The sequence below is a fragment of the Episyrphus balteatus genome, chromosome 1 (assembly GCF_945859705.1).
Source record: "Episyrphus balteatus chromosome 1, idEpiBalt1.1, whole genome shotgun sequence".
Lineage (NCBI taxonomy): Eukaryota > Metazoa > Arthropoda > Insecta > Diptera > Syrphidae > Episyrphus > Episyrphus balteatus.
Window position 1 is genome coordinate 154,526,174 of NC_079134.1, and position 12,892 is coordinate 154,539,065.

Consider the following 12,892-nt stretch of genomic DNA (forward strand, 5'->3'; position numbering starts at 1 on the left):
TTTTTTAATAAAATAACATGAAAGTGAAAAAAAAAACAACGGAAAAAACAAAGAAAATTGGGTTTGATGCAAAATTGCGGAGAAACCGTTGTTGGCAGAAAAAAAGTTTTGGAACAAACATAGACTGCAATGAATTCTTAATTGGTTGGAAAAGAAAACTTTCAAATCAGACGTAGTTTGCGAAAAATAAAGCCAGTTAAAGGAAAAGGGAGCAAAAATTATAAAAACCGTAATAACTCGAAAACAGGACGAAAACGATAAAATTACCTCTTAAGTTTTTCGACTTAAAATGACCTCAGGAATCCATGGTTTTCGCTTGGGGCGGTGACTGTGGGACACCCTGTATTATTGTAGATATTTAAGAAATCTAAATACTCATCTTTAATTTTTCCAAAAAAAAGTCATTTAGATTCCTAAAATTTGCACACAAAGGTATAGTCGAAATATTTTTTTTTTTTTTAAATAGCACATTTTTAGAATCACAAGATGAACATTTACACATTTTTGAAAATGAATTTTATTATTGTATTTTTCTGAGATATTAACGGCCAAAATTGTGTTTTGTCGGCTATGGGCTAATTTTAGGGTCATGGTAATTTCATATATTTTCTACCCAACATTTTGAAAGTGGAGGTTGACCGTTAGGTGCATGTTAAAACAACGAATGTTATGGATCTTTATAATATATTTCTTAAATTTTTAATTAAACAGTAAACTATCTTTTTAAATTTGTCACTAATATTATGAATTAGTAGAGTTTTTCTTGAACCCCAATAAAAAATATTGAAATTTTTTAAAATCTCCTTCTTAGTCTTCTGACCTCCGAGACTGATTGAAATACCTTCAAATCATTTTCACATAAATCAATAATCTGTGAAAAGGATTTACTTCAATTTTTGTTCCTATATGAAATGGTGAAATATTCTCGAATTAACTATAATTTAAATGTGTACAAAAAAAAAATGTTTACAAGCCTTTTATCGGCATTTAAAGTTCAAACAGTAACTATAAAAATATGTATGCTCTTTTGACTTCTACGATCTATTCAAAACTTCTCTTTCTTTTGTTATCAAATCCCCAAGTTTATTCAAGAGAATGTCATTCATTCACGTTAAATGGAAAACAGCCCAGCCCTTATCTTATCAAGTCAAATGAACAGATACTAGACCTCATATTGTTTTTAGTCATCAGCAGGTGAGTTACATTTTTTAGTATGGTTTTTACCTTCAAATCAACTCTATCTAACATTTTTCCAAAAATCTAATTAAAGTTCATTCCAAACTAAAAACAAACAAATTTAAGAATTTGTTGTGCGGTTAACTAAAAAAAAAGCATGGATGCCCGTGATGGCACTCCACAACATATCCTCGGGTTACCCATCCGAAGTCATACACGTATTTATGTTTCCTATCTAATACCATCGTGCTTGGAACTTTTTGTTTACATTGTGCAATTCTTTGCCGACTGTGCTGTTTCGTATCAACATTTTCGTTTTGGCCAAATATTCTTTGGATGGATAACTCTGACATTAGTTTTAGCGCCACCTGTGTTGTGTTTTATATTTGTTATGACATCAGCTGAGCAATGGTCTAATCCCAGACATGCTAATAAAACAAAATTTATCACATTCCAAGTTGGGAGTTTGTTGTTATTTCCAATATTTGCTGCTTACAGGTAAAATATATGAAAATGACTCAATATAAATTGGTTGCAATGAGTGTGTTTTATGATAAGAGAGAAAGGGGCAAGTCAGTATGGGTTGTGTTTTGCTTTTGATTAGGGAGCTAGTGGCAGTGATTAAGTTGAACTCGAATTTTTAAGTAAAATATGTACATATATGAAAAATTACAAATATATTATTTTTTTTTTTATTTTCGAAAAAAAAAACATTCAAGGTTAACCCCTTGTGTATTTTATTAAAATCAGCGAAGAGTTATGAAAACTCTTTTGCTACACCGAAAAAAAAACCAATATCAATTTAACATTTTTTAAATATCAAATTAACATTTTTTAAATATCAGCCAAAAATGCTCTATAAAATGTGTTTTATGATATTTAAAATGCTAAAACAACATTTTTATTATCAGGATGATATTTAAATGTCACATTTTGGAAATTTTTTTTTGATATTTTATTATCATTTTTTCATATCAATTTCTCATTCCAAATTATTGAAAAATATTAAATAAAAAATTCTTAATGTGTACTAATTTAAAGGCGCTTTGTGTTTTTTCGAAGTAAAATGTATGATTTACTGAGAAAATTTGATCGGCACTAAGATTTTACTTCACATAGTTTGGGAGAAAATAGCAAAACAATTATATAACCTATAATAGAAAAAAAAAATATCACCATTATTTTGTAAAGAATATTCCCTTTCAGTAATGTTTTGAAAAAAGAAAGAAAATTCTTAAAATAATAAAAATAATAAAAATGAAAAGGAAAGAAATAGGTTTCATTTTAATAAACTAAAACGTAAAATCTAGTCAACATTGATATTTTAATTGTCAAAGTGAAATTTTCACTATCCACTTAAACTTAAAAAAAATGTCAAAATGATATTTTAATTGTCAAAGTGAAATTTTCACTATCCCACCTGAAATTAAAAAATGTCAAAATGATATGATAAAATATCAAAATTGATATTTTAATTGTTGGACGACTTTTGTCACTGAAAAATGTTAATTTGATAGCTGTTATTATCAAATTTTTTTTTCGGTGTACACGAAAAAAAAGACCACCTAAAAACAAGCGGACTTCGTATTAAATTAAGCGGATTTTTGCATGGTTTCTTGCCAACATGACTTCCGTCTTAAATTAAGCAAACAAATCTTCTTAATTTCTTCAATGCGTAAATTTAAAAGAAATCCACTTAATTTAAGCGGAAAATCATCTAATTTTTAAGTGGAAACATTTTAATACAAAAAAAAACTGGCAGCCACTGAGGATCGAACCTATTAATATTCATATATTAAAAATGAAGTTCAGCTTAATTTTAACAGAATTTAAGCGGAAATCGTATTTTTTTAAGCGGATGAGATTTAAGGTGGGCATCTTCTTATTTTAAGGTGTCCTTTTTTCTCCGTTTACGTCCTCATCTGTTGTTGTTTTTGACCAAAAACAAAATTTTTGGCCGCCGCATCGAAACCGCATCCCCGCCGTTTAGCGGAAAATTTCGCCGCACAACCGCATGCTTTGATTTTAAATTTTTAATCATCGTGAGGATGTGGTGTGGCAGAGGTGGTTCGACTCTGTTTTATCGTTTTGTTTTGAAGAGATAAATAGAAAAGGAAAAGGTTTGTTAACTGTCAGGCGCATATGCCAGTTTTTTATAGTGTTCAGGGTCAACTGTTGAATGTTGGAGTCAAAAGGACTTAATGCATGGGAATTTGTTGTATTCGACCTTCTCTTTTCAAATAAACAATTTAAATTTAAGATACTTTACGCTCTAAACTAATTCTTCTAATGCGAGATTTTGATATAGCAAGAATTTAATGAACTTGCGAGATTTTTTTCTAAAATGCGAGATTTTAATATGCAGGATTTTAAAAGTGCGAGATTTTGTTATTTGAGATGTTAAAAATGCGAAATTTAGCTTTGCGTGATTTTTGCAAAAATGCGAGATTTTCTTATAAGAGATTTTAGTTTGCGATCAATCGTACCGCTCCTTAATATTTTAAAATACAATTTTTGAAATGCAATTTCACTGGACTGTTGATTTCAAGCCAAGAAATATAAGTAAATAAATTATAAAATATTTTTCGTCTCTGGAAAATACCAAACAGTAGGACATTTTTTTTTCAAAAACATTTTTTAATATTATTTTTTATTTTAAAAACTTCCAACTGATGTGGTTTTGTAAGATATAAACTTCGCCCAATAATGTAACGTAACACGAACGCGATAAATATGTTCAAATTAATGTACAATAAGGTTTTTTGTTATTATTGCTTTTGGTTTGTTTTTTTTTTTGCAGATTTTCCCGACGTATATTTTGGTCAATCGAAGCACTCTTCCATGACAATGACGACAATGAACGCATGTATTGCCTGACCAAGGCTGGTGAATGTTCAACATGTGAGTTGTATCATCTGATACAGGCTTACGCCCAATCAGCTCCACAAATCATCCTCCAACTATACCACATGTTATCGCAGGATCTCTTTCGAAACTATAATACAAGTAAGTTAAAAACATAAAAATCGATATTTTTAATAAAACAAAAAAAAAAAAACAGGAAAACAAAAATTCTGAAAAACATGGTTGAATTTCGTACGAAGCGAAAGTTTATATTTATCTTGATGGTTACAAAACACAACATATCTTATTTATTAATGCACATACATAGGTATTTGTACAGAGATATAGTAAAACCTGTACATATAAATCATGGTTAAAGAATAATATTTCTCATAATTAAGAGATTGCAACTGTGAAACCAAGTCGGTCAAAAAGGTAATATTGAAAATCATGTTGTTAAATAAGGAAGCCTTTGTGGAAGATATCGAAAGTAAACCTTAGCCTATTCGCAAGTCTTTTAAATAACACACTCTTGTTGAGAATTATTTTTATTATATCCCCTAATTAACAGGATTGCTCAAAAAGTTTTCTGTTTCCTTTTATTTTTGGTTTTGGTTAACAGTCCGGTTAAAAAAGGAATTCCGAGGAACTACTGCACGGATTTAATACAACACATCGCATGCATTTTGCAGGGTAGGAATACGAAATTTTTCAATTGTACTAAAAACTTTTTTAATTTTGTACAGAAATTGTGTTTAAATAATTTGTTCACTTAAAACATTTAGGTATACTAGATGCTGCTACTTGCTAATCCCTTTGACATTTTTTTTTTTCATAAAGTAAATTTTTATACCTCAACGCCAAGAAGTATAACTTCGAAAAATATGGTTGTAGATATTTTCAAGATCTACAACTCTTCTTTCGATCACTTTTTTACATAATCCTTAAACATACTGAGAAAAATGTAAAACACTTTATTTTTTTATTTTAATATTTATTTTTAACAAAAACAGTTGGATTTTGATAAAATTTTTGTAAAAATGTATGTTTCTATGTTTCAAGGAAGCTTGAATTTTTTTTAAGTATCGTATCGAAAAAGCGACAGGAAAAATCAATTGATTATAACTTTTTAATTTTAATAGATAGATCAATGAAATTTATACTGTGGATAGGTAATAGAACAAACTATAACTGCACAAAATTTCAATCAATTTCAATTTCATAATCCTGAGATAACGGTGAAAAAATGTTCTTTTTCTAAACACGTTATATCTTTTGATACAAGACAAATACAAATTTGATTTAACTTTAATACGCATGCTGATGATATTACCTTTTATTTGATATATCACACATAACAGTACGTGCCCTACAAGTAACACAATCGTTAATTGAAAAACTTGAAAAATACCTCAAAACACATGTGGAGAAATATTGCCGATGACCAGCCACCAGTGTAGAAAGTACCGTAATCTCAGTTTGAAATTTCGACATGTACCTAAGTAAAAAAGTAAAAAAGTAAATTCTTACTTTTTTTTTGGCATCGTAGAAATATGATTGAAGCGTCATATCAAAGGTAAAATAATAAGCTTTCAGATGGTATAAAATTTATTGTACATTTCATAAAAAAAATGGATTTAATGGTGTTAGAAGAAAAAAAAGATTTTGTTTTTGCTTTTTTCATAAAAATGATTGTGTTGAATAAATTATTCTTATAATTTTTGGGCATTGTAAAATTTAAGTATGGCTTTATTCTTTAGGAAAATTTGTTCGCTTTTTAATGGCGTAATTTTTTTTTCAAGAAAAATGATTTTTTAAGGTTTCACTTCTACCGCGTGTGAATTGCCCGCATGATTTTTTTTTTTTAATTAACAGATTTTCATTAAAAAATGTTAATGAAACAAATTTTGAGATTTTAAGATTGAGATTGTGTCAAACTCTTACTTTAAGATGGTGTAAAAAAAATTAGCTACTATTCTATAAAAATACTGTCAAAAACGGAAAGAACAAAAAAACGCATTTTTGGGATCGATTTTAAGTAAATTCCTAAGATTAAGAAAATTGATAGTGATACTGATAGTCTATTAATGGAAATCCATATTCTGCCTTCGAATCTTTCGACGCACAGAGAAAAATAGACCACATAAAATAGAACAAAAACAATAAGATTTCTCTATGGTTTTCATCCAAGAAGGAAACCTTATTAAAACAATCGGGTTTTCCTTATTGTTTTAAAATCTGCAAAAAAATAAAAAAAAACGATGACCAGGCTGGGAATCGAACTGGAGACTTCAAATCATTAGTCGCCCACCTTTTTGTTCTAGTGCTAAGTTGCAAAAAAAATCAACTTTTCAGTCAAATTTTAATAAGATTTTCTCTTTAAAAATAATAAGAAATCTCCTTAAAAAAACCTTATTAATCGTTGATTTTAATAAGATTTCCTTATGAAATGTATGGACGGTAAAACAATATGGCAATCTGTTAGTTTTTAGCGGGTCATATTTTTCTCTGTGCGTTTAGTCATGGCAAAAAGTTTTTTCTCAGTCAACCTAACTGTTATCTCTATCAAGTTGAACTTTGCGTTTATTACTTGTGATCAGGGTTGTAAAAATGATTTTTATTAAAATGCATTTTCTTTCCATTACTTTAAAAAAAATTATTTAGGTATTGAAATAATATAAAAATGTATTTTTTTTTTTTTTTTTTTTGACAGGAGGAAATCTTCAAAAGACACTTGGCAGTATTCGACACCAAGTAGTCTTAACCACTAAAACCACCTCTTTATCAGGACCAATCTTGAGAGATCGACATCAGATTTTTCTTTCTTAACTTTGTAAAATCACTTTGGGGGAAGTTTAAACTTTTAATACTTTCCAATGTTTTTTTAGACCATAAGCTCATCAGGCTTGGTTCTTCTTAATCTCCGAACATGGTTTCTTGTATTCAAGACGGACACCATTTCAGAATTGGTATGACTTTGCAGTCTCTGATTATGCGATACAGCGTATTTTTTAACAACTTCTCTAACCGTTTCTATTTGTAGGTCACGATGTAGATCGCTATTTCTTATGTACGAAGGTGCATTAACTATTCCACGAAGGACTTTGTTTTGGAATTTTTGGATGATTTCGGTATTTGTTTTCTTTGTACAGCCCCATAATTGGATACCATAGGTCCAAACAGGCTTTAGTACTTGATTATACAGCATTATTTTGTTTTGGGTTGATAAATCAGAGTTGTTACCAAGTAACCAGTACATTTTTCTATATTTCAAGTTTAGTTCTTCTCTTCTCTTTTTGATGTGCTCTTTCCACTTTAGCTTTGCATCCAAAGTCATTCCCAGGTATTTGGCAGTATTGGCGTAAGGTACAGCTTGATTATTAATGAATATTGGAATATTGTTTATCTTTTTATTTGTAAAGTTTATATGTGAAGATTTTGTTTCATTGAGTTTGATACGCCATTTTCCGGTCCAATCTCTGACTGTGTCGACGGCATTTTGCAGCTTTACTGCTGCCTTAGAGACACATTTGTCGGGTACCGAAATTGCGGTATCATCTGCAAAAGTAGCCATTATGGTGTGATTCCCAACTGGGATATCCCTTGTGTATAGTAAATACAGAGTAGGACCTAGGACACTTCCTTGTGGTACACCGGCTTCTATTTTCTTCAATTCCGAATATTCTTGATCGTACCTTACTCTAAACAATCGGTCTGAGATGTACGATTTTAATATTTCATAGAACTGTCTGGGAAGATCCCTTTGCAGTTTGTACTCAAGTCCCTCATGCCAAACCTTGTCAAAGACTTGAGCAACATCTAAGAAAATAGCTGAACAGACTTGTTTTTCTTCTAATGCTTTTTCTATTACATCCGTTATTCTATGAACTTGGTCTATCGTGGAATGTTTATTTCTAAAGCCAAACTGATGATTTGGGATTAACCTTCTTTCTTCTATAATTTTGCTAAGTCTCTTCAGAAGCAGTTTTTCAAAAACTTTTGCCATAATTGGTATAAGCGATATTGGTCTGTAAGACGTCACTTCTGTAGGTGGCTTACCTTGCTTGGGTATGACAATAACTTCAGCAATTTTCCAATGGTGTGGGACATACCGTTGCTTAAGGCATGCATTTATTATATATTGGAGTTTTATGAAGGCTTTCAAAGGCATTTCTTTCATAACCTGAGCAGTAATAAGATCGTAACCTGGTGATTTTTTATTTGATAGTTGATGTAAACACATACTTTTTATTTCTTTTAATCTTACAATTGGTATTTCACTTTCATCTATCTTATTAACAAGCTGTAAGCTATTTTCAGCCGCGTTTGTTGGGTATGGCTTAAAAACATTCGCAAGATGCTCCGCGAAAAGGTTAGCTTTTTCTTTTGGGTTACCGATCCATTTCCCATCTTGAGATTTCAAGGGAGAGTTTAGTAACTGCGGTCTTTTCAGGCGCTTGGCTGCTTTCCATAGCGAAAAATCGGTTGAAGCATCAGTCGTTAAATTCTTTAGGAATGTACTGAGTGAATCATTTTTGAATTTATAAATTTGTTTTTTAAGATTGTTTCTTATACGGTTAAACGTTGTTTTATCATCTGGAAATCTAGTATTTTGCCATTTTCTTCGAGCTCTTCTTTTCTCTATTATCAACTCTCTTATCTCTAAAGGATATTTTATTTCATTTTGTCTTCTATTAGAAAATGTTGGAGTACTTTCTTCAGCGGCCTGTTGCACATCAGCAATAAATTGTTCCACTTCATGGTCAATTTGCTCGATTGTATCCATGGGAGATCTTAAATTTATAAAACTTAAAAGCCTTTCTCTAAAATCACTCCAGTTTGTTTTCTTATTTACAAGCTTTGGATTACTTTTTTCTATTACTTCCGATTCACTTAGTGTTAGAATCACTGGAGTATGATCTGATGACAAGTCATAATTACCTTCGACACAAATGTGATTTCGTTTGATTCCTTTAGCTACGAAAAAGTCAATAAGGTCTGGTATTTTGTTAGTATCGGAAGGCCAGTAAGTAGGCGACCTGGAGGAATAGAATTCGCAATTGTATTTACGGCCTGCTTGGAAAAGTCTTTTGCCTTTTGTTGATATAAGTCTTGAACCCCAATGGGTGTGTTTCGCATTGAAGTCTCCACCAACAAGAAAGTTATGCCCAAGAAGATTTAATAGATCTGTATAGTCATCTTCTGTCGGGGAGCGCCTTGGTGGGCAGTATATAAAAATGTATTAAAAAAATTATTGCAAATACAAACATTTTGCATTAAAAAAAAATTATTTAGTAAAAAAAATTTTTACACTGAAAAAATTTAATGGAATTTTGTATTTATATGTATTATCTTACATTTTATTTTTTTGTACAAGATGTACAAAATTTTTTGTTGTACAAGATGGCATACGTCATGAGAGGTAAAAAAGCAAAATTTATATTTTTTTGTACCTTTCTTAAATTATAGTAAAAAATATTTTTTTTATGATTTTTTACATACAAAGCTAGATCTAATTCGTGCGACCCACACGTGCATTTTGTTTAAATTTGTCCATTAAATTACTTATCTTTAAAACATGACTTTTCAATATATTTTTACCTGCAACACCCAAAAATATCTTAATAATGTCTTTGAACTTTACTTTACTTTTATACAAAATGACCTTAAATAACCCTTTTTATTTAAAATTGAAATTTTCAAAATTAAGAAGAAGTGTTAAGTAATGACTTAATGGAGTAATAAAATCAACATTTTAATTAATAAAATGTCTTATACTTAAACTTACAACGTTTAACTTTGTTTATCTCTTAAAGACCTATATTAAATTATTTATGTTAAAATATTTTATCCTTTTAGAAACATTATCGAAAATTTATCCAAAATACTCATTGCCTTATGTAGTTACTCATTACTATCTTTCATTCTATCAAGATTAAAACTAATTTCCTTTAATCCAATTAACTTTTCTATATAGAAGAAAACATAATTATCTCCTAAATTTAACAACAAAAATTAGATCAAGGCCAATAGACTATGTATAGCAACAATATTATATAGAAATCTAATTTTCAAGTTTTGAGTTAAGATATTTTCCAACGTTCGTCGTTCATAATAATTTTCATCAGATCAAAAGTTAAGATAGAAAATAATTTAAATGTCATTCATAAAGTGTTTCACAAAAGGAAAGAGATATAGAAAGCTTTAGGATATTCATATAAAACAGACGATGCGGTAACTATCGCTTATCTAAAGAACATTGGAAATAATTGGAAGTTGTGCAAAGCAAAAGGTGGATTTGATATAATGTTGTGGTAGCAGAAGAACGTCCATGAAGTTTGAGGATTAACGTAATAATTAAATGTATTCTGTCCTTCAAAGGACATTTTTAATGGTAGATTGTTGATATTCATCTACGGGTGACTCACAAGGTCTAAATTTTGTTTTTTTTTTGAAAATAAGAAATGTAAAAAGTTCATGACGCCTCCAGAGGGCGCCACAGTCAACTTCATGCAAATTCACACAGCTTTTAACCAGATGGCAAGCAATACGCTTCTATAAATACCTCATTTATCAAATTATGATGAGTAGTTTAGAAGCTATGATGTCACAGATGAACATAAGCCTTCTATAATTTGTACTTTAATTTAATTATTTTTTTTTTTATTCCAGCTACTGTCCAAGCCATTAGTTTGGTATTCGCTGCCATCGATTTGGCAGCCATCACCGTCACCTATCAACGTTTCGAGAGTCAAAAACTAGCCGGCCGTCCATATCCATGGGCAGTTCCAAGCCAAATTCAAAACCAAAAACAACGTCTCTTGGCTGCTGAAAGATTAAAAAAAGAAAACGAATGTAAAAACCGTGAATCGGAACGTAAAATATCCGTTTTTCCAGAAAGTACAAAAATAATGGAAAATTTCAAACTGCGTCACAGTGGTGAAGCTGACGGTGACTCAAAAGCTCACCCTTCAAGTAGGGTTGGTAATTTTGACAAAAAAATAAAAGATGTTGCACCCGACATCGAAGCCATTGGCCACGACGAGGTCGACAATGAACGGAATTCAGACATTTCATCTCGTTCACTTGGCACACCAACGAATTCCACAGACGACGAGAAAATCCAAACGAATAGTCGTCCCAAGCTCTTTAAGTATTTCCCCAGCGGGACATCCTTGAATGCGATTGAAGCTATTGATATGGTTCCAGAGAGTCCACCACCTCCATTACCATCATCATCATCATCATTTCCTCCACTACCACCTCAACTCCGTACACAGATATCAACGACAGAGTCCACAGGAAGAAATCGATTATCTGCTATGGCGAATAGGATGTCTACACTCAAGGACATGCTGTGGCTTAATGCTCAGCTATATATAACAGAAAACGTGCCACGACCTCCAAAAATGCTCACCGCACGATTACTGGAATCAAATCCATCCGAAGATGGAAGAGATGTCCCACCTAGCTTTAAACCACCATCACCTCCATCTCAATCCCCACAACCAAACGATGAAACTGACTTTTTCATCCCTCGCTCATATAAAATCATCAACGGCATCGAACAGGATGACTTTGCTGCCAAAACTGTCGCCTTTTTGGGTTGGCTAGCCTTCATCTGCATGCGAATGTTGGCCTTATCAACCTTCTGTGTCTTTTATACCCGTGCCTTCCTCATACTTATTGGAGCCCATTACGTGATGATGCTCTTTTGGCTATCACTCGAATCAAAATTCCAGGACAAACTCAACAGGATTGTGTTTTACCTTTTGCTAGCGTATGTTTATATATTTGTGATTCTTGAGTTTCGCATTAAATTTAGAAACATTCGGGTGTGGTATGTTTGTTTCTTTACATTGACAATGGGGGAGAATTTACTAATGACATTTAGTTGGTGGTTGTTTGGGGAATTTGAATCGTGGTGGTTTGGATTTATGTACGATGCGATTATTTATAGTGGAGGTATTTTTTCAGCTACGTTAATTGTTTATTATTGTATTTTGAGACCTAGAGATGTTATTTATGTTTTACCGGAAGAAGATATAAATAGAAAATAAATTTAACTTAAATTTGAAGTTTGTTTTATTTTTGATACATTGTCGGTCCAATTTAAAATTGTAGCAAATTTTATAATGGGATTTGCAAAGACTTCTCTAACAGAAATTCTCCCCAAGACGCAAAAGGAAAAAAAATCTGAGACACTCATGTTGTTAAGTTATTTTTTTGTATATTTCCAAAAAAAATCAAAATCTTTTGTTTTTTTTTCCCAGGAAATAGTGGGACAATACCGGTATTTCAGATTTATTTGATTCCTTAAAATGGTTTTAACTTTTAATGTATTATGTATACTATTTAGTTTTTTGCTTAAAAATACTAAGCTCACTTACCTAAGTAAAAGAAACATAATGATTGCGTGTTGTATTCCATTTGCAGAGAAATAAAAATGAGTCTAAATTCCAACGTCAGGAACGGGTTAGAATTGTCCTGAAACATCTCCCCGTTTGTCTTTAAGAGTCACAAAAGAAAAATTAACATAGAAACGTAGAAAAAATAAGATGATGCCCAACTTAAATCCTACCCTCTTAAAACAATACGGTTTTCGCTTGAAATAATAACACGGTGCGACACTGAAAATACACCCGACGAATTTCATAGTGTAGGCTGTTCGTATGGTCGAATAATGCATAAAAATATTTTTGTTATATTTTTGGAACCCTCCATTTTTTTTTTATTTACAAAAAACCATTTTTACAGACTTTACGATGTAATCTATCAATATCTCAGTCATTTTTTAACAATTCTGAATATGTTACATGTTTTTGGAAAGAGGATTTCCAGACCTTTTGAATGATATATATATGTCTATTGG

At 31.0% G+C, this 12,892-nt stretch overlaps 1 protein-coding gene across 1 annotated transcript; it reads left to right on the top strand.

The window, feature by feature from the left end:
- Positions 1-1,230: 1,230 nt before the first annotated feature.
- On the top strand, positions 1,231-12,086 carry LOC129921443 (uncharacterized). The gene is made up of 3 exons (XM_056003272.1): positions 1,231-1,674; positions 3,977-4,182; positions 10,693-12,086. The coding sequence occupies exons 1-3, from the start codon at positions 1,334-1,336 to the stop codon at positions 12,078-12,080; spliced, it is 1,935 nt and encodes a 644-aa protein (XP_055859247.1). The 5' UTR covers positions 1,231-1,333; the 3' UTR covers positions 12,081-12,086.
- The last annotated feature ends 806 nt before the right edge of the window (positions 12,087-12,892 follow it).

What these genes read in the sequence shown, in the direction of transcription:
- LOC129921443 (XM_056003272.1), top strand. Translation starts at nt 1,334, where the DNA reads ATGGATGCCCGTGATGGCACTCCACAACATATCCTCGGGTTACCCATC. An exon ending in CCAATATTTGCTGCTTACAG is followed by an intron (nt 1,675 to 3,976) that starts GTAAAATATATG and finishes TTTTTTTTGCAG; the next exon opens with ATTTTCCCGACGTATATTTT. An exon ending in CTTTCGAAACTATAATACAA is followed by an intron (nt 4,183 to 10,692) that starts GTAAGTTAAAAA and finishes TTTTTATTCCAG; the next exon opens with CTACTGTCCAAGCCATTAGT.